The 18,584-nt window shown below is 60.0% G+C and overlaps 2 protein-coding genes across 9 annotated transcripts in view; one reads left to right on the forward strand and one right to left on the reverse strand.

The window, feature by feature from the left end:
- Positions 1 to 529: 529 nt before the first annotated feature.
- CHPF2 (chondroitin polymerizing factor 2) lies at positions 530 to 7,983 on the forward strand. 6 transcript variants are annotated; one of them, XM_061198943.1, is made up of 7 exons: positions 530 to 613; positions 1,024 to 2,321; positions 2,770 to 3,334; positions 4,047 to 4,229; positions 5,196 to 6,994; positions 7,327 to 7,476; positions 7,747 to 7,983. In XM_061198943.1, exons 2-5 carry the CDS (start codon positions 2,041 to 2,043, stop codon positions 6,501 to 6,503), a joined length of 2,337 nt encoding a protein of 778 aa, XP_061054926.1. In that variant the 5' UTR covers positions 530 to 613; positions 1,024 to 2,040; the 3' UTR covers positions 6,504 to 6,994; positions 7,327 to 7,476; positions 7,747 to 7,983. The 6 variants fall into 6 exon arrangements, with proteins under 6 accessions (XP_061054926.1, XP_061054932.1, XP_061054930.1 ...); XM_061198949.1 differs by having other exon boundaries at positions 538 to 2,321; positions 2,770 to 2,947; positions 3,053 to 3,334; XM_061198947.1 differs by having other exon boundaries at positions 538 to 1,458; positions 1,971 to 2,321.
- Positions 6,768 to 18,584, reverse strand: part of SMARCD3 (SWI/SNF related, matrix associated, actin dependent regulator of chromatin, subfamily d, member 3) — a 32,813-nt gene continuing 20,996 nt past the window's right edge. The window contains exons 1-13 of one of the 3 annotated variants that reach the window (XM_061198950.1): positions 16,076 to 16,340; positions 13,036 to 13,247; positions 11,263 to 11,305; positions 10,301 to 10,423; positions 10,035 to 10,193; positions 9,728 to 9,823; positions 9,465 to 9,566; positions 9,054 to 9,215; positions 8,071 to 8,168; positions 7,766 to 7,901; positions 7,348 to 7,470; positions 7,128 to 7,229; positions 6,768 to 6,953 (exon numbers count right to left, since the gene is read on the reverse strand). In XM_061198950.1, the coding sequence (XP_061054933.1) occupies positions 6,900 to 6,953; positions 7,128 to 7,229; positions 7,348 to 7,470; positions 7,766 to 7,901; positions 8,071 to 8,168; positions 9,054 to 9,215; positions 9,465 to 9,566; positions 9,728 to 9,823; positions 10,035 to 10,193; positions 10,301 to 10,423; positions 11,263 to 11,305; positions 13,036 to 13,247; positions 16,076 to 16,153 (1,488 nt within the window). In that variant the 5' untranslated portion in view covers positions 16,154 to 16,340 and the 3' untranslated portion in view covers positions 6,768 to 6,899. Of the gene's footprint in view, positions 6,954 to 7,127; positions 7,230 to 7,347; positions 7,471 to 7,765; positions 7,902 to 8,070; positions 8,169 to 9,053; positions 9,216 to 9,464; positions 9,567 to 9,727; positions 9,824 to 10,034; positions 10,194 to 10,300; positions 10,424 to 11,262; positions 11,306 to 13,035; positions 13,248 to 16,075; positions 16,341 to 18,584 lie in introns of those variants that run through there. The other 2 variants (XM_061198951.1, XM_061198952.1) reach the window with 2 other exon arrangements.

Here is an 18,584-nt window from a genome sequence, read left to right on the forward strand (position 1 = left end):
TCTCCACTGGAGTCTACTTTTCTGCAATGGTTCTTATGACAGTTTGTGACTTCCATCTAAATTTATACTTTTTTTGTCAATGTGTCTTTAATGCCTGTCTCCCGCAACTCTCAGCTACCTGAGGGCAGGGCCCATGCCCACGTCGTCTACCACTCCTTTACGATGATCTGGAACTTAGTAGGCAAACAATAAACATTTCTGAAATAACTGAGTGGGTGATGGGGTTCGGGAAGCCCATTGGGAACAGTCGTCAAGGAGGCAGAAGCGCGCTCACTGAGGGAGAGTAATTTTTTCTAGGGCAGAAGGGAGTTGAGGTTGAAGCTTGCGTCACCTTTGGGTCCGTGCTGGGTTCACTCGGATTAGCGTCTGCGGAACGCACGCCTGCTGTTGGGGGGCTGGGGGCCGGGGGCTGGCGGGACGACCACGTCACCCCACAGCGGGTACGCGGCGCAGAGAGGGGGCGGGACGACCACAGAGAGGGCGGCGGCGGAGCGAGCGGCCGGATGCGGTCACCATAGAGACGGGGACTGACAGCGAGCGGAAGAGGAAGGAACGGGCCAGGCTGTGAGGTGGCAGCGGCTGCAGCGGCGGAGCCGGCGCCTCGGGCCCTGGGGTCTGTTCCCCCTTCCCCGCCCTACCCCTGCAAGGGGCGTCGGGGGCGCCGCTCCGGAGGACAGGAGCACGTCCCAGCCCCACGCCCTCACCCCCCACTCCCCGGGACCGGGCTGGCCGCGGCCGCCCGTTATCCGCCCGCCGCCGCCCCTGGCCCGGCTGCAGGGGACTCCCCCTGTGGGTCTCGGGGTGTCCTTGGTTGTCCTTCGCCCACTGGCGCAGGCAGGGCTTTTGCCCCCGCTGACGGGCCTGAGAACGGGGTCTTTGCCCTCCTCTTTCCGCCGCGACCTCCATTCCCGTCGCCAGAACGAACGGAGTCTCCCTGCCCCTCCTCTACAGCCCCGTGACGCAGGCAGTTTTATTTCTCTTGTGAGACTAACGGCTAACACTCGCTTTGGGCCTTCTTTCTAGGACTAGAGTTGCTCTTTGATTGCTGAGAGGTAGACAGGGGCGCCGGGCTTGACAACGGGCGCACCGGAAGCCAGCCGAGCATCCGTGCGCCTTCACAGGATCCCTGCGTTGTCGCTAGCTGCTTCTCTTCTCGGTTTGGTTTGGTTCGGTTTGGGTACCCGGGGCTCTGGTAACACCAAACACCGAATCGCTCTTACGGGGCCGGGGTTTCTGTCATTGGCCTCCCGTCCCTTCTCAGAAGATGGTGGGCAGCACCAGCTTCTCAGCAGCGGGGGTTCGGAGAAGAACGCACTGCAGAGTGACTCCATCAGCCATTGTGCTCCTCTGAGAGGCTCTCCGTGCTGAGTCACCATATCCTCCGTCCACCTCATTAGGTGGGCAGAACTTCTGTGCGCGGTGCCAGTGGCTCCTGACCACTCCTGACTACTGGGAGGGGTGGGTACCCTAGCCAGATGTCTCCTTAACACTCGGGAATAGAGTGGAAAGGCCCTGACCCCATCCCGGTGCCGGCCTTCAGCAGCCAGTCAGCAGCACCTGCAGTAAACTGAGTGAGACGTGCCCCCGCCAGGCGCTTTTTGGGAAAGGCCCGTGGAGTTAGGTTCCTCTAGCCGGGGGCTGTTGTGTTGATGGAGCATGTGCTTTTCCCCAAGCCCATCTTTATCGGTTGCTGCCATCTCTTGGCTTAGATCCAGTCTACAGATGTATGTAATCCTTTTGGGGTTAGGTTTGACGGGATTGAGTTTTATTTCCTCCCGTTTTTACTGGAAGCCTCACCATTAGTGGGTGAAATTGATTCTAATATTTACTATTTAGATTGAGGGTTAGATCCAGCACCTTGACAACAGAAGGCCAGGCAGACATTTCCCGGGGATACTGGGCCTGGAAGCAAACACGCCTTGTTCTCTTGTTGACCTCATTGACCCCAGGTTCCCTTGTTAAAACTGCAGACCTACTCCCGGCCAGGTGCCCGTTTACCCACTGATCGATCCTTGAGGCTGTGCCCTCTGGGGCACGCACATGGCAGGGCCCACCGCCATGCGACTGAGCTCAGTGTTGGCTCTGCTGCGACCAGCACTGCCCCTCATCCTAGGGCTGTCTCTGGGGTGCAGCCTGAGCCTCTTGCGGGTTTCCTGGATCCAGGGTGAGGGAGAAGATCCCTGTGTAGTGGCTGTGGGGGAACCAGGAGGGCCACAGAATCTAGACTCAGGAACTCAGCTTGACCAAAGTGATGAAGACTTCAAACCCCGGATTGTCCCCTACGACAGGGATCCCAACAAGCCCTACAAGAAGGTGCTCAGGTGAGAGTCACGTGTGCGCGTTCTCCCCACACCCCGGCGTAGGGTCGCTCCACGTCCTTGCCTCTGCCTTCGCTGGTAATCATTGTAGGCTCCTTGAAGCAGTTCTTTGCCTTGTTATCCATCAGGGTTTGGTCCAATTTCTTCCTCCTCCTCAGGTCTGAGAAAGCCTCACCCATTGGTGTTAAATTAGTGGTTGGATGTTCTTCAACGGGGCAGGAATTGCATCTAACCCATCTCCTCCAGCCTTGGCTGACCTCTCCCCAAATCAGGCCCAGTGTCGGCTACTCAGTGGATGCTCACTCCAGTAGCTCATTAATATGGATGAGGAGGTCTCTCCCTTCTCTTTTCTCAACTCCAACTCACTAATTCCTAGGGGGATGTATATGCTGGACACACTGAGTTCCTAAAGATTAGGGAGTTGACCCTTGGCATGCTGGTCTCCCTACAGGACTCGGTACATCCAGACAGAGCTGGGCTCTCGCGAGCGGTTGCTGGTGGCTGTCCTGACCTCCCGGGCCACACTGCCCACTCTGGCTGTGGCTGTGAACCGCACGGTGGCTCACCACTTCCCTCGGTTACTCTACTTCACTGGGCAGCGAGGGGCCCGGACTCCGGCAGGGATGCAGGTGGTATCTCACGGGGACGAACGGCCAGCCTGGCTCATGTCCGAGACCCTGCGCCATCTTCACACACACTTTGGGGCCGACTACGACTGGTTCTTCGTCATGCAGGATGACACGTATGTGCAGGCCCCCCGCCTGGCAGCCCTGGCTGGCCACCTCAGTATCAACCAAGACCTGTACCTGGGCCGGACGGAGGAGTTCATTGGCGCAGGCGAGCAGGCCCGATACTGCCACGGCGGCTTTGGCTACCTGTTGTCACGGAGCCTCCTGCTTCGATTGTGGCCACATCTGGATGGCTGCCGAGGAGACATCCTCAGTGCCCGTCCTGATGAGTGGCTTGGCCGCTGCCTCATTGACTCTCTGGGCATCGGCTGTGTCTCACAGCACCAGGTGACAGCCCTTTCAAGTTAATCCCGGTCCCCGACAAGTTAGTAGTGACCGAGTGATTGGCCTCGAGGCTGGGTGCTGCTGGCACTTTCCCAGCAGCACCTTGGGGCTGTTGTTGTGCCTTTTCCAGCCCCGATCACCCCTCTAGCTCTCCCTTGCTCACCTCTGGCAGTCTTAGATCCCTAGGGCCATCAAAAGTGGCATCTTGTCAGGGACCCTCTGAGCAAGCCAGAAAGGTGCCCCTTACCAGTCCTCCCACCTGGCCCCTTGCCCTCCGCCCCTTCCCTGACACTTGCACAGTCACCAATGATCTGGGAGTGTCCTAGACATGGCCACTCTCCTGGAGGGTTAAGGTAGCCTAGGAGCCTCCCTTTTGGTTGGTGAAGAGGGGACGATACCAGAAGGGCCCCTCCTCCCAGACCAGAGTATTGGGAGTATTTGCTGGCTTGCGGCTTTCATTCTTCTGAGGAACAGTGGGGTTCTTTGGGGGGTGGGCGGGGGCTAGGGCATCCTTAGTTGCTTAGCTAGCACTCTCTTTTCCAAAATCCATTGGTGAGAGTAAAGCCGAGGTTGAGGGGACACCAGAATGAGCTCCTGTGCTCTCCCCGCTTCTGCGGCAGTGGCAGTAATAGGTGTGAATGCTGAGCATGGTCGAGGGTGGTCAGGCCAGGCAGCCCTCCCTGTGTGGCATTGATTGGTCTCATTGGTCCTCTAGGGGCAGCAGTATCGCTCGTTTGAACTGGCCAAAAATAGGGACCCCGAGAAGGAGGAGAGCTCGGCTTTCCTGAGTGCTTTTGCGGTGCACCCTGTCTCCGAGGGAACCCTCATGTACCGGCTCCACAAGCGCTTCAGTGCTCTGGAGCTGGAACGAGCGTACAGTGAAATAGAACAGCTGCAGGTGAGCCTGGGACCAGGGTTGGAGGTCAGAGGGAGCTTCAGGCGTCCAGGCTCATGATGGCGCGGGAGGGGAGGCTGGGCGAGGTAGAAGGAGGCTGACCATACCCCAATTTAAATCGACTCCAGGGAGAAGGGGCTCTGGGGGGGTCCAGGTCAGTCATAAGATAATCAAAGCTCCTGGCATGACTTGGATGCACTTAAAAGGGTTTGCAGGTGAGCTCTGAGGACCGGGCTTGGTAGAGTGCTTAGAAGAGTGGTTTGTGTTTTGGGGGGATTTTTTTGGGGTTTTTGAGTTTTATAAAAGTTAAGTGAATTAATGTTTGTTTGTTTTTAACAACTTTATTGGAGTCTAAGAATAGTGTTTTTTTAATTCTTGAAATTTTTGGTCCCCCTGCGCAGCTCGCAGGATCCTAGTTGCCCGAGCAGGGACCAAACCCGTGCCCCCTGCAGTGGAAGCTCGGAGTCTTAACCACCAGGGAAGTCCCGACAGAATAGTTTTAATTCCTCTCCAGTAGTGCCTCTCCAGCAAGGAGGCAAAAACCTAGAAGTCCCTGAACCTCCAGCACCGCCCTTAGAAGGTCCAAGGGCAGAAGGTAGAGGAACTCTCTGCTTGACCGCGGGGCTTGTCTGAGGTGGGGTACAGGTGAAAACAAAGGGCTCTTTATGAAGAGAGCGCGAGTGCTTTGAGTATAGAAGAGAAAGACTGCCCAGCTTTAGGTTTCAGGTGCTTTAACCTCCACGAAAGCACATTTCCCAGCGCCCCCTTCTCACAGCAGTTGTGAAAGGCGGCTATGATTCGTATGCCTTCTGCACTTTGCGGATTAAAGAGTGCAAAGTACAGGGAATTAAGCCATGAGCCTCACTGAGTGCTGCTGGGGTCAGGGCAGACCTCAGGCCCCGGGACGCCGGAGTGGGGTAGGGTCCTGACTGCCTAGCGGGGCACTAACTGGGCGTCCCTCCCACCCAGGCTCAGATCCGGAACCTGACCGTGCTGACCCCTGAGGGGGAGGCAGGCCTGAGCTGGCCCATTGGGCTCCCGGCCCCTTTTACACCGCACTCTCGTTTTGAGGTGCTGGGCTGGGACTACTTCACAGAGCAGCACACCTTCTCCTGTGCAGACGGGGCCCCCAAGTGCCCACTGCAAGGGGCTAGCAGGGCAGATGTGGGTGACGCCGTGGAGACTGCTTTGGAGCAGCTGAATCGGCGCTATCAGCCCCGCCTGCGCTTCCAGAAGCAGCGGCTGCTCAACGGCTACCGGCGCTTTGATCCAGCGCGGGGCATGGAGTACACCCTGGACTTGCTGCTGGAAGCTGTGACGCAGCGCGGCCACCGGCGGGCCCTGGCCCGCAGGGTCAGCCTGCTGCGGCCCCTGAGCCGGGTGGAGATCCTCCCCATGCCCTACGTCACCGAGGCCACCCGCGTGCAGCTGGTGCTGCCGCTGCTGGTGGCCGAAGCCGCCGCGGCCCCTGCGTTCCTGGAGGCCTTTGCAGCCGGTGTCCTGGAGCCACGAGAGCATGCCTTGCTCACCCTGTTGCTGGTCTATGGGCCACGGGAAGGGGGCCGAGGGGCCCCGGACCCGTTTCTTGGGGTGAAGGCTGCAGCGGCTGAGTTGGAACGACGGTACCCTGGGACGAGGCTGGCCTGGCTCGCTGTGCGCGCGGAGGCCCCTTCCCAGGTGCGGCTCCTGGACGTGGTCTCTAAGAAGCACCCCGTGGACACGCTCTTCTTCCTCACCACCGTGTGGACCAGGCCCGGGCCCGAAGTCCTGAACCGCTGCCGCATGAACGCCATCTCCGGCTGGCAGGCCTTCTTCCCGGTCCACTTCCAGGAGTTCAGCCCCGCCCTGGCACCACAGAGATCTCCCCAGGGGCCCCCGGGGGCCGGCCCCGACCCCCCGTCCCCTCCTGGTGCTGACCCTGCCCGGGGGGCTCCCGCTGGGGGCAGGTTTGACCGACAGGCTTCCGCAGAGGGCTGCTTCTACAACGCGGACTACCTGGCGGCGCGAGCCCGGCTGGCTGGTGAGCTGGCAGGCCAGGAAGAGGAGGAAGCCCTGGAGGGGCTGGAGGTGGTGGATGTTTTCCTCCGGTTCTCAGGGCTCCACCTTTTCCGGGCCGTGGAGCCAGGGCTGGTGCAGAAGTTCTCCGTGCGTGACTGCAGCCCTCGGCTCAGCGAGGAGCTCTACCACCGCTGCCGCCTCAGCAACCTGGAGGGGCTGGGGGGCCGTGCGCAGCTCGCCATGGCTCTGTTTGAGCAGGAGCAGGCCAATAGCACCTAGCGCGGCCCGGGCCCCACGCCTCCACTTAGAGCCCTTCCGGCCTAATCCCCGGCCAGGCGGGGCAAGATGGATGGACCGACGGAGGGCTTGTTGCTGTATTTCTGAATAAGAAAATGTTATTAAAAGTGTCTTCTGCCAAACTGTTTTTAGGTGTAGGGAAAATGGAGTAAGAAGACTCTGAGGGAGGGGGTGGGGCGTTTCCCAGAGGGACCCACTGCCCTCCCCTTCCTCCTCCCTCCCCAGTTACCAATGACCACACGGCTGTTATCAGGTGAATGACCTTTAATCCAGTCCCTGCCTCACCCGCGAGGCGAGGCCAGACGTCAGGAGTGATGGCGGAGCCCTAGGGGACAGGGCAGGGCCTGAGGCCCCCAGCGGCGCCCGTTCACAGGGCTCCTAGGTGTTGCGCACAACCAGAGATTGCTCCAGCTCCTGCCTGCGCTGCTGGATCTGTAGAGAAATGAGAGCAGAAGCAGGTTACCGTGGTGCTGGTGAGTGACAGGACGCCCCCCACCTGCCCTGGAGGAGCATCTGGGAGCAGGGAGGGCTCCCTGGAGTGGCTGGTGAGGCTGAGAAGGGAGGTTTCTCCGGAGTGACACGGGAGGCCTGCGGGGCCCTTCACACCTTGCAATAGAAGTAGCGGCTGACGGCTTCCTGGGACCAGGGCTGGTGGTAGAACTCAGCCCGGCGCTCCTCCTCAGGGTTGCCTGCCACATCTGTCATCACCTGGGAGGGAGCAGTGGGGTCAGCCCTGAGCCCGGACCCCCTCCAGCCCCTGTGAACAACGTTTACTGTCTTCCCGATGTGCTTGTCTTCCATCCAGCACTCCCTGAGTCCCCTTCACCTTGAGGTCCCGGCTCTGGGAGCGGAGGAGGTCTTGGATGTAGCCTTTGGGGTCTCTGGAGAAGCTTAGCATGAAGTCCCTCTGGATCTTGAGCTGGTTTATGGACTCAATCGTCTCATGGATCTACAGGTAGAAAGACAGAGGCTTTCACCTGGCCGTGCTGATGTGTGAGAGGAAGGGAAAGGGGGGGGCGGTACGGGGGCGGGGAAGGGGTTTGCTGTTGTTCCTCTGAAGGGCAATCCCTCAGGTCCCTGATGCCTAGGCAGTCCCAGGGAATGGGGGATGGGCGGAGCTCCAAGTAGGAGGGAAGGGCCACCTCCCCTTCCTTTCTCCACAGGCCCACGTTCTTGTCTGTTTTGTCTGTACTTCTGTCACTTTTGGGTTGATGTCCCACTCCAGCTCTGGGCTCTGGCCCCACCTTACTGTCCAGAGCGCTGATCTCCTGCTGGTTGGCCGTGGACAGGAGGAAGCTGCTCATCTGCCCCTTCAGTGGCTCCTCCACCTCCACATCAATGTCATAGCACGCCGTCTTCTTCTGGTCCGACGGGTCCACGCTGCCAGGAGAGTCCAGCCCTTGGCGTCCGTGCCGCCCCCACAGAGGCCAAGGGCGCTGGGGCCCAATGCAGAGGGGAGGGGGGGCACGGGGGGGAGGCAGAGGGAGGGGCAGGGAGGCCAGGACCACCACAGAGATTCCCTGTTCCGAGGAGCAGCCGGGGGCCTCACCTGATGACGTGGTTGATGACGATTGGGTCAGGGGGCAAGAGCAGAGCTGTGAGGCGCTGGGGAATCTCAGAAAACTTCAGCCGGGGACAATCAAAGATCTGAAGTGGGAGAGAGAGATCGCTCTTCTGTGCCTGAAAGAGCACGGGTTCCATTCTGAAAAGGCCACGAGAAGCCAGTGCTCACGGGGCTGGGGCCAGGTGGGCTGCGACCAGAGGGGCGCTGACGGGGAGGGGTGTGCAGCGCGTGGGTGAGAGCACAGGCCCTGGGTCGGCCGGCCTGGGTGTAAGTGCTGCTTCCACCGCTCCTGCAACCCTGAGCAACTTACTTAACACCTCGGCCTCAGTTTCGTCATCTCTGGAAAGGGGATGGTAATGCTATCTGTCTCAAGGGGTTGTTAGAATGAAATGAGTCGGTTACGCACAAAGTGCTTGGAACAGTGCTTGGCACGTGGTAAGTGCTCAATAAACGTTGACTTATTTTTACTAGGGTCTATCTGTTGTATTTATTTAAAAATTATTATTAAAAAATATTATTAATAATAATCTCTAGTTTGGTAGAACTCTTGTCAAATCACTTCCACAGCAATTTGATTTTCCTAACTGCCCGGTGGGCTAGAGGGGACAGGTATTGTTATCACCCTGTCGTAAAGATAAGGAACAAGGCTCAAAATAGCTAAGTAATTTACCCAGAGTCTAGACCCAGGACTAGAACTCGGGGATCCCAATTCCAAGTGACAAGAAGTGTTCCCCAAAGCTGTTGGCCTCCCGGGGTTCCAGATCTTCCTCACCTGGGGTGGCTGAGATGGGTGGGCCTCCGCACAGAGCTGTGCCATGGCAGAGCCGGGACTGGGACCCTGGTCTCTGGCTCCGAGACCGTTTCCGACGGAGTCGAGAAGGGAGTGGGGGCGTCACCTTAGTAGGGGCACTTCCCCTACCGGCAGCTCCGCCTGCTGCCCGGGGCGCCGGGCTCGGGGAAGAGGTTACCTGCTGGAAATACTTGTCCCCGTTGATGTATTCCTTGTCGTGGGAGTCCTGCAGCCTGTTGGTCTTCACGTACTGCCACAGGGCCTGGACGATGGCTGAGCGGCTCTGTGTGTGCAGCCCCAGCAGGCGGGCCAGGCGGGGATCCAGTTTGAACTGGGGAGGCTGGGAAAACGTGACCATGAAAATTAGGTAAAAGAGAGAGAGTGGAAAGAGCTCAGGGCCAGGCGGCTTGGGACTCGGCGGGGATGCGGTGCCTGGGCTCCTCGGAAGCACGCTCTGGAGAGGGCGGGGTAGGGAGGAGAATGGGACCTCTCAGGATGCGCACCTTTGAGGCCGAGGCCCACCCCATCTCGGAGGAAGGGCGTGGGGGGCTGAGGGCCTCCTGTGGTGTCTGGGGGGCGGGGCACACACCTGGTAGTCCAGCATGAGCAGCAGCGTGCAGCGCACACTCAGGTCTCCTGGCCTCTTCACCTGGAACCCGTCCGTCTCCTGCGTTGTGGGCGTCCGGTGCCACTGTCCAGGGGATAAGAGCCGGCTCACCTCACAGGCCCGACCGAGCTGGTGGGGCTACAGCCCTGGTGGCGGGGGCTCCCTCATCCAAACCTGTGCAGCTGACGGGACTGCGGTCTGTGGAAGGGGGCCAGGTTCAAGGGCAGAAGGGGTCTGGGACTTACCTCCACTAGGTGGTTGTCAGGGCCGTAAAGGTCTTTGTCCAGCTCAATGACCAAACTCTTGAAGAAGGAAGAAAACTTCCGCTTCTGCTTGCTGGGCTGTGGGAGAGGAACGGACCGTGGGGGCGGAACAGGGACCGTCGGGGCAGAATGAGTTGGGAGCGGGCGGGCTGGTCGGGCAGGGCAGCACAGTTAGAAGCAGGCCTCTGGCCAGAGGGTCTCTCTAGACCACCCCGCCCCGGCCAGGGCTGACTTCCTAGCCCTGAGTGCTAGTAGTCTAGTACTGTCCTCGGCTCAGCCCCATACCCACCCCAGGACACCTGGAGAGACCTGGGCCAGGACGTACGTCATCCAGGAGCTTCCCCTCCACCCGCAGCTCCCAGGAGGCAATGCTGCCATCAGAATCCTCAGCATCGGGCTTTGCAGGGTTAAAAGTGTTGGAGATATAAAGACGCAGCTTCCGCTTTTGCTGTAGAAATAAAGAGTGTAGTACAGAGCCAACCCCCGGGGGTGAGCCCGCTTCTCCATTCTGGGAATAGGACTTAGCCCCCTCTTCCTGCCCCCAAGCCAAGGCACCTTCATTGGCCTCTTCAGAGCCTCCTGGATGTCCACCCGCTTCCGCATGATGGTTTGATCCAGTTTCCTCTCAAAGGCCAGGAGGTCCATGTAAGCCTGGGACTCTGGGACCAGCTCCCGGATCTGGAAGAGGAGGAACAAGGCCGGGAACCAGGGGCTCAGCCAGCCTTGCAGGTGGAATGTGCGTGTGTCATGTGGTCCCAGGACACAAAGAGTGTGGCGGGGAGCTGGCTAGGTTCAGGGCATGGAACTTTGAGAGCAGGAACGAGAGCTCTCCCCAGGACTCCGAATCCAGCAATAAAGGCCTTGACGTGTGGGGATAAAAACTGCTTCTCCCACTAGGGAGAAGCAGTGCATCTCATCACTAGGGGCAGCCGGAGCACCCAGGGAGCCCAGCAAGCGCTAGGGCTTCACCTCCTCGTCTTGTCCTCTCCCTTGTCACACGGCCTCTGGGTTTCCCTTGGGTGTCTGCAAAGTGGATAGGACGGACCCTGGGGTCCCTGAGACAGGTGATGTCGCTGCCTGCCTCTACCCTGGCTCATGTTTGCTCAACCATGCTACCACCTAGCCAGCTCGGCCTGGGTCCTCTTATGATGCCTGGACCTTCCGGCCAGCTTCTGTTCCCTTCACTCCCCCTGCCAGCCTGTGATCCCCGAGCTCTCGTCTCCTCTTTGTCCCACGCCTTTATGTCTTCAGACCGCTGGAATTCAATCTACTGCACCCCAGACCCAGTATCCTAACCCTACGGCTCCGCTTCTTCCCTCCGCCCCACCCCCTCCCTCTGGCCTGGGGAGCCTCACTTCTTAATTAGCTTTTTGAACAAAAAGTGAAAGTGACTGTGATGCTGAAGCGCAGCTCCTGAGGGGGGAGGGGAGGAGGCATGGGGTGGTGGGGAGGGGGGAAGGAGGGCGGAGCAGCAAAGGGTGGGGGGTGGGCTGGGGGCTGCTGTGAAAGGCACTCACCCTTTGAGGGAGGATTTTGTCAGCCATCTTCCTCCTCTTGGCACTGTACATTTTTTAAAGAAAAAACCAGGTTACCATGGCGACAGATCTGGGAGTAACGAGGCCACCTGCTAAATTATCCCGACATCTCAGCCCGCCTGGCTGGGGTTCCCACAGCCCGCTTGTCTGCCTGCCCAAGGGGCTATGATGCTGGTGTGTGGCACTGGCGCTCTGTCCTCTCAGCGGGGAGCAGAGGTGACCCCGTCCTTTCTCCAGCCTGGGAGCCCCTTTCTGCTCCACCACATCCTCAGGGCCATCGAAATGAGACTTAGAAGGGGCTGGGGGTAGGGGAGCTGCAGAAGCCTTTGAGGAAAGCTGGGAAGGGGGGAGGACAGAGGAGAGGGAGGATGGATTCTGAGGACTCTCTTTCTCTGCTAAGCAGGGGTGCACAGTCCAAGGTGGCCTGAGCTCAAAGGGAGGGGAGCTGACAGCCCTGGCCCATCCCTGGAGCAGGAAATGATGGTGTGAAGCTGGTGAGGACTTGCACCCCTGCCACCCTGGGCTTGGAAGGGGACACTGATGGGCAGGGGGTGCTCATGCCCTTGGGCCACCTGCCAGCAGGGTCCAGGGACACACCCATAGGTATCCAGAGAGAGTGGGTAGGATGTTCTCCTGAGGGGTGTGGCTGCGGCTGGACCTCGGGTAGCAGCTGGGACTTGGACTCTTCTTGATCCACTAGCTGCTTCTGACTCCCAAAAGCACCCCAGAAAATCCTTGGCAAGTAGAAATTAGAACCCAGCCTAGAGGATGGCTGCATACTGCCCCCTTGTGGTGTTCTCAACCACTGCCCCCTCTCTGTCCAAAAATCTGTTCTAAGGCTAGGCAAGCAGTTTTCATTAAAGGTCTGATTTGTTTTGAAGAAATTATCTACGTGAAACTCTCCATTTATACAAGATAAATCAGGAACTCTTTACTGTGTAAAAGAATGACTCACTTTGCAAAAGAATTCATCATGGGATTCCTATAAATGGTGAATTTTCCTTGCTATGTAAAAAATATTTAATAATGCGGTAAAATCCATATTGCACCTTTTATAGGACTCCATCTGGTGTGCAAAGGGAAGCATGTGTGTTTGGCTAAATAGTGAAACCCAGAGGGGTATCTCTCTTGCCAGGCACCAGCAGGGGCTTTTGGGGTGCCACCAGCTGGCTCAGACAAGTAAATAGGCTGGCCCTTGATGGTTTGGGGGCAGACCTGATCCAGAGGACAGATTATGGCAACTCTTCAACATTTGATTGATAAAGAATCACCTGAGAGCACGACGGGGCAGCGACTGCCCACCCACGGGGCAAATCCCCAGGCTCCACCCCCCTGGCCAGAGATTCCGATTAAGAAGATCTGGAGTGGGGCTTTTAAACAGTCAAGCCAGCGGGTTCTGAGGAAGGCACACTGGACAACCACACTAAGAAACACAGTCTAAAGCTCTGCCCTCAGTCCTAGCGCCAGCCCCGCCTCCACCCCAAAGACTGAAGCATCACCCAGAACCTGGGGACTGGGGTGGAGAGAGGGACAGAGCAGGTGACAAGGAGAAGGGCGCGACGGCCGCAGCCTGTCTCTACGGTGGGCACACAAAGGAACCAGACCAGTGTCCCCTCAGCCCGCCTCCCGGGAGGGCATCCCACCCAGGACGCCTGTTCCCTGCTGAGCGTTCTCCTCCCGCTTCCAATCCCGCTCCTCGCCCACCCCGTCCCTGCGGGTCCTGCGTCCGCCCCCTCTGCTCTGGGCCCCTCTTACCTGCGGCTCCGCGCGGGGGCGGTGGGCACCGGCTGGCCCTGGCTCTGGGCCTGGCTCTGGCCGGGCGGGGGCGCTGCTCGCTTGCGGGCGGGCTCCATGCCCGCGGGGGCCAGGCCGGGTCGCACGGCGGGGCTGCCCATGTACGGGGAGCCCGGGGGGCCCATGGGCGCCCCCTGGTGGGGCATCCGGGCTCCAGACGGCATCCCGGGGCGCTGGGGAGGCGGGGGTGAAGCAGACACAGGCGTCCGCCGGTCAGACCAGGGCCCCTGTTCCAGGCGCGGTGAGCTGCGTCTCTCCCACCCCGAGCCCCGGCCCGTGACCCTGCTGCCGACGGCTCGAGCGAGGGGTGGGCGGGGGCGCCGGAACCGCGCGGCTTTGGCGGAGGGGGGCTTTGCGTCTCGCTGCAGGAAGCTAACTGAAGCCAGGCAACTGCACAGGGCACTGCCAGCCTCGGATTTGCGGAAGGTGCCGCGAAAATGAATATTAATGGCGCCTTTCAACCTTTTGAAAGGATGTTCACATCCACATGCTCCTCTACAAGACAGTCTGAGCGGGTCCTTCTCTCCCCACTTGACAGATGAGGCAACCGCGGCTCAAGGAGAAAAGCAACCTAGCCAAGGTCATGCAGCTCCTCCCGGCGAAGGCAGCGCTGAGCGGCCGTCTCCTGAGGGGCTTTTTGCTCTCTGCTGCTTCGTTTAGTTTAGGGGCTGGGCTCCCTGCTCGGACTTCTGCTGCCCCTCTTCCTAGTCCCTGCTTCCCAGTCCATTTCCTGGGCTGTCCTGCCTTGAACTCACCCTTCCCATTTCAACCCACTCTTCTCTCTGGGCCCCTGCCTTTGACCCCTCAGCCCTGATCCCACCCCCTTCCTCTGATTCCAAGCCTCCCCAGCAGGGGCTTTGCTGACGTAGCCCATCCCCATAATTTGCTCTCAAGGTGAAGGCTGGAGGCAACCTGAGGGACTGAGGTCAGACCTCACCAGGATTCTCCGATGGGGGTTGGGGGGAGGCTCAACTGGAGATGGGAGGTCCAGAGGGCTTGGGTAGGTCAAAAGCAGCAGCATTTCCTCTTATATCCATCTCTCCCTGCCCATCCACCCGAATCCAGAGATGGTCCCATCCTCCAGACCGCCTCTACTCCCCACCCTACCCCAGTGAGGTCAGAAGTCTGGGTTCGCAGGGGGCCACGGAGAGGGAGATGAGGCAGGTGTATTCCTTTGCCGCTACCCCGGTGCTCAGCGGGGATGTAGATGACATCAAATGTATTGAGTGAAGTGGTCCACAGACTTTTAAAACCTCACTTGTCCAGATTCCAGAAGAGGGGTTGGGGAGGGTCTGAGGGGCTGTCAAGTGGAGGGTGGGTGGGATGGGGACTGGAGAGCAGGAAGGAGATTTAGGGAGTGATGGTTGCAGGCCCTGTGCCCCTGATACCATTCGAGCACCACCCACTTCACCCCCAGGAGCGCAGCTGCTCCCAGGAACAGGGAGGAGCAGAGCCCTAACCCTGACCTTGGTGAATCCCTTCTAACTGCCGACTCCCCCTCCGGCCTCTCCTGCCCTGCGCTATGTCTAACCCTAGCCCCCAGCCAGCCAGCTGTCTCTGCCCATCGCCTCCGCAGCGAAACCTGCCTGTACATGTGTCTGCCTCCCCTGCCCCACCTGACCCTGTCACTCACACCTCCAGGGTGGCAGCCCAGAATGGAGCCCACGCCGGCCATTCCCCACCAGCACAGATGGGCCACTGGGAGTGGGGCAGTGGGGCTCCCAGCCACCCAAGAACTGAAGCTCTATGTTGGCCAAATAAAAAATCCACGTGTCTAGTCCCTCTCCCTCCTAGATGGGCCTTTTAAAAGGGAATCCCCAGGCAGCAAGATTAGGACTGGTCACTAGGCTGACCGAGATGGAAGTTAGCCCAGAGAGCCCAGTGGCTGGAGGACAGCTGCCCCGGGGAAGCCCCTTTCCCCATCAGCTGCTCTCCCACTTAACAAGGCCAGTGGTACTCATTGATCTGCTGAAGAGGCCCTGAGAGGGAGACTTCCAGAGCCCCCAGAGGGCTGTGCCAGCCACCAGGGATCGGCGACCTGCACGAAGGGCCAAAATTCTAGGGACTCTGGCCTCTTTTGCTGAGAACGTGCCTTCATTGGGGTCACAACCAAATGTGGCCATTGTAAACCTGACTGCCTCCTCTATATCGGGCTCCAGCACCAGCATCCATCCCAAGTCTTGGAGCCCCTGCCTCTCCTATTCCACAGCCCTTCCAACCTATTCTCATCCTCTCAGGTCCCCTGGGCTCCCTCAGGCTCCCGGTGGACCTTCCAAGCTTGCTTGTGGCAGGACGGTGCTGCCCTGCCCCTTTGGTCTCTAGGCCTCGCGTCCCTGACTCTAGCCCTTCCTTCACACCTTTGAGGCATTAGGGACATCAGCTTCTGGTGGCTGAGTCTGCGAGGGATCCTCAGACCCCTTAACTTGGGGTCTGTCCCTAGAGAGGGCCTCTCTCTGGCCTTGATGGCAGAGGCCGTCAGCAAAGCCCCAGAGTCTTCCTGCCGGGATGCAGAGGTTGTTCAGCCCTAGGGCTTCCTGCTCAGTGACTACAGGGTCACCTGCTCCTTGCTCCTGAGACACAGAGAAACACTGTCCCAACGGATTAACAGACAGCCCAGCCCAGCGATGCCATGTCCCCCACCCCCACCCCCAGGGCAGGGGTAACACCTGGGCCCACAAGGAAAAGAACGGAAGACAACACGTCGGGTACCTAGGGGAGCCCCTACTTGGGGGGTACAGTCCCCAAGTCCCACCCCCAGCCCCTGACAGGAACCCATGCAAACGCCTCCCTTCCCCGCCCGGGCACCCATCCCCGGCCAGCCGCCTGACGACGTGTTCGGGTGCCAGGGCGCCGGCACAGTCCTGGGGCTGGGCCGCGGGCCGTGGCGCTCCCGCTGGAGGGGTGGGAGAGCGGGAGCCCCCCTCCCGGCCCCTCCCGACCATCCCTCCATTCAGCCCGAGCCAGCTCGCTCTCCCTCCCCCGCTAACTTTCCCCCACTCACCACCCCATGGACCAGAAACTCAAAAAGTTTGCTTTTCGTGGCTTTGCGCGCCCCTCCGGCAACTTCGTCCGCGGCCATCGGGGTGGGCTCAGCGGCTCCTCTCACTCTCTCTCTTTCTCTTCCTCTTTCTTTCCCTTTTCTGCCTTTTTTTTTTTTTCCTCCAACTCTCCCCTCTGAGTCCTGCTGGGCTCTCTCACACTTCTACTCGAGCGGAGTGGGGAGGGGGCCCCTTCAGGGCTGCCCTGACGGCCCACGGCCCACGCCGCCGCCGCCCGCCCGCCGCCGCCGCCGCCGCCGCTGCCGCCGCCGCCGCCGCCGCGGCTGCCGCATTCCTGCACTGATAAGACAGAAATAGTCCGGCGGCCCGGGGTCTGCCTGTTGACTCGGCGGGGACAGAAAAGCCTGCCTTTCCAACCCTCGCTGGCCAAACAGCGCAGATAAGCGGCGAGGCACGCCGGCCAGCCCGGCTCCCGGGCGCTGGGCAGCGGCACTGCAGCCCGAGGCCGCCCGAGGGCCGCGGGGAGGCGGCGCGGGGAGGGGACGCGAGGGGAGGTGGCGGGGGGCTCGCCGGCCCCCCGGCCTCTCGCCGCAAATAGTTTCTCGGTTAGGGAATTCGCCGGCAGGGCCAGGCAGGGAACAGTCAGTTCCAACTTTGCCCCCAAGTGGCTCCTGCTGCATTTCTGAGGCCCTTTCCCCAGAGACCTGGCAGGCCAAGTAGGGAAACATTCGCTGGAAGGAATCCGGGGGGAGCCGGAGCCCGGAGGAGGCCTTTCTCCTGCACCGGGGCGGCAGGCGTGGGTGTGCCCCGGGAGGCGGGGTACCCCTGCGTCCACAGATGTGTGCGCCCTTGTCTCACCCGCCGTGTGTGTCTGCACCCTCGTGTGGGCACGGCTCGGGGCTGTGGGTGTGGATGTTTATGTGCGTGCACACACAAATGCCTTCTCTGTGTGCCTCCCTCCACGAGAGCCTCCGGTGCGCGCGCGTGCGTGCGTGTGCGTTTGTGGCGGGACAGGGTCTGTGTCTCCCAGCCCTGTGTGAGTCTATTTCGGGGTATGTGAGCCTTTGTCTCTATGTGAGAGAGTGAGGGCAGTAGGGGAGGTATTTCGGAAACAGGGAGGTGGATGAGGCTCGTGAGAACAGGAAGAGAAGCTGTGAGGGCAGGCCAGGAGCCGGCGTGGACGGCTGGGGGGGGGGCGGGGAGAGGGTGGTGAACAGGACCCGACCCGACGGTTCTGGAGTCGGGGGTGGGGTAGGGGACCCTGAGGAGCTGGGGCGCTGGGTATGGGAGGGCCAGCCTCAAGACCCCAGAGAAAGCAGGGGTAGCGGTGGGGCTACGAGGGAGCCCCAGAAGGGGTGGTGTGGAGGGGGCTGGCAGTCCCTGGGGCGGAGGGACAGGATACAGGAGGGGCAAATCCTGAGATTCCCCAGGCCGGGAGCCCTGGCCCCGCCCATGCCCCCAAGGCCACACCCCTCTCTCCTCCTTCTGGAGGAAGAGCCCCAGGGCTTTGGGACAGAGTGGGTCAAGTGTATGGGCCTCCTGCAGTTGTACTGTCAGTATCCAGGTGAGGATGGGGCAGTGCCTGGGGGAATTTGTTGGGAAGTTTATTTGAAGTTAGATACTGAAGACCCAGGATTACCCTGGGGTGGGGTGGGGTGGTCCTGACCCTCAACCCTTCAGAATGCCTTCAGAGGTCAGGACAAAGAACCAAGGGAGTGTTCTGGCTAGGGAGCCTTTTCTGCCTGCAGCCTGGTTTCCTTGGGCCCCCTTGCGCTTCTGGTTGTCACCGCCATTTAAGTGCCCACTGTCAATCCCCTGACAGGCTAGAGAGGGCATGTGGTCCAGGATGCCCCTCCTCTACCACCAGCTTAGCAGGGGACCTAGAGATCCCCTTCCTACTACATCTTTACCCAGGCTTACCCCCACCCCGACCCACACTCTCAGAGACTGGGCCCTGTTGGGGTGGGAATGGGTGGGTGTTTGCCATAGGCCATGAAGGTGGCTGCTGGTAACGTGGGGAGCTAACCTCTCCAGTCTCTCTGCTAACTTCCAAAACCCCTTGCTCATTCCCATTCCCAAGCCTCTGCTCCTGCTATTCTTTTGCCTGTCCTAATCGCATTCATTCTTTAAAGCCCGGCTTGGGCCCCACCTCCTCCAGGAAGCCTTCCCTGGTCCCACTCCTGTGCACAGATCTTTCTGTTCTCTGAATGCCCACTGCCATCTACCATGGCCATGAACTGGCACTTTACTGACTAATGTCTCACATTCCCAGCGTTTCACGTGTGTTATGTTTGGCTTTCCAAATAGGCTGCAGCCCCCTGAAGTCTGAGGCTGGTCTTAAGTGCCACTCTCCCTCCGTGCCTGCACACAGGGACTGGACATGACCAATGCCTGCTAACACTTGCAACCACCCAAAGCTCAGTGGCCCAGTGGACAGAGCTCATACTCTGCCACTTACCTGAAGCTGTGCCTCACCATGGGCACCCCGCCTCCCTAGCATGGACATGTGAC

The sequence above is a fragment of the Eubalaena glacialis genome, chromosome 8, assembly GCF_028564815.1.
Source record: "Eubalaena glacialis isolate mEubGla1 chromosome 8, mEubGla1.1.hap2.+ XY, whole genome shotgun sequence".
Classification (NCBI taxonomy): Eukaryota; Metazoa; Chordata; class Mammalia; order Artiodactyla; family Balaenidae; genus Eubalaena; species Eubalaena glacialis.

Coding starts and splice junctions, on each gene's coding strand:
- CHPF2 (XM_061198943.1), top strand. CDS start 2,041: ATGGCAGGGCCCACCGCCATGCGACTGAGCTCAGTGTTGGCTCTGCTG. Junction 3,335..4,046: donor GCTGTGTCTCACAGCACCAG/GTGACAGCCCTT, acceptor TTGGTCCTCTAG/GGGCAGCAGTATCGCTCGTT. Junction 4,230..5,195: donor GTGAAATAGAACAGCTGCAG/GTGAGCCTGGGA, acceptor CCTCCCACCCAG/GCTCAGATCCGGAACCTGAC.